At 47.6% G+C, this 971-nt stretch overlaps 1 protein-coding gene across 1 annotated transcript; it reads left to right on the forward strand.

The window, feature by feature from the left end:
- Window positions 1-59: 59 nt before the first annotated feature.
- LOC111664755 (TSC22 domain family protein 1-like) lies at window positions 60-947 on the forward strand. The gene has a single exon (XM_087176729.1). The coding sequence runs from the start codon at window positions 292-294 to the stop codon at window positions 610-612; it is 321 nt and encodes a 106-aa protein (XP_087032855.1). The 5' UTR covers window positions 60-291; the 3' UTR covers window positions 613-947.
- Window positions 948-971: the final 24 nt, after the last annotated feature.

The raw sequence follows: 971 nt of genomic DNA on the forward strand, positions 1-971 counted from the left end.
ATTATATAAATGAGAGAAAAGCAACAAATATTCATACTGGAGAAGCTGGAGCCAAAGAATATTTTGCATTTTCAGAAACTATCAATCAGTTATCAAAATATTTGCAGATTAAGCACTTGACTAATCACTTAGGTGATTAATAGTTTTCAGTTGTAATGTGATTCAACTTGAAAGAAAAAAAGGATATGGTGTTTATGTTGTGTCGTAAGGAGGCTGGTTTCAGTTTCAAACAGAAAGGTAGTTTGAACAAGACGTTTTCTTGTCTCGCAGGGGAGACATGGAAGAAGGAATATGATGAATAATTTAGCTAACCATCTCTCTTCTCCCTCCCTCCATCCTCAGGATCTGGTGAAGAGCCACCTGATGTACGCCGTGCGCGAGGAGGTGGAGGTGCTGAAGGAGCAGATCAAAGAGCTGATCGAGCGCAACACTCAGCTGGAGCAGGAGAACAACCTGCTCAAGACCCTGGCCAGCCCCGAGCAGATGGCCCAGTTCCAGGCGCAGGTTCAGACCGGCGGTTCCCCCACCAGCACCGCCCAGCCTCTGCTCCCGGTCCCCGCCGGATCCACACAAGTCCTCCCCTCCACACAGAACTCCGGCTCGTCTGCGTAACACAGAACCTGCACACTGGAGAGCCTCCTAAGGATGAGCAATAGGGGGGATGGAAGGAAGAAGATGAGGAGAAGGAAGAGGAGGAAGGAGTCTTGCCATACTGTGAACTAACTCTAGCATCAAGACCGACTATGCCACCGTCTCAAGGACACTTCAACTTAACCGGAGGACGAAACAACTTTCCTTTGTTGCACATTTTATTTAATTGAAAGACTTTGGAGTTGCACCGGTGTGTGTGTGTGTGTGTGTGTGTGTCCGCTTTGTCTCCGACTTTTATTACCTGCTTCAGACAATCGTTGTCGTCGTGCTGGTCGCCGTGTTGATGATGAAGAAAAGGACAGAGCTGACAGGAACTGATA

Source organism: Seriola lalandi, unplaced genomic scaffold (genome assembly GCF_002814215.2).
Source record: "Seriola lalandi dorsalis isolate HSWRI2012SDOR001 ecotype SW California unplaced genomic scaffold, Sedor1 jcf7180002001746, whole genome shotgun sequence".
Classification (NCBI taxonomy): domain Eukaryota; kingdom Metazoa; phylum Chordata; class Actinopteri; order Carangiformes; family Carangidae; genus Seriola; species Seriola lalandi.

Excerpts from the sequence above, each read along its gene's own strand:
- LOC111664755 (XM_087176729.1), top strand. The coding sequence starts at position 292 with ATGATGAATAATTTAGCTAACCATCTCTCTTCTCCCTCCCTCCATCCT.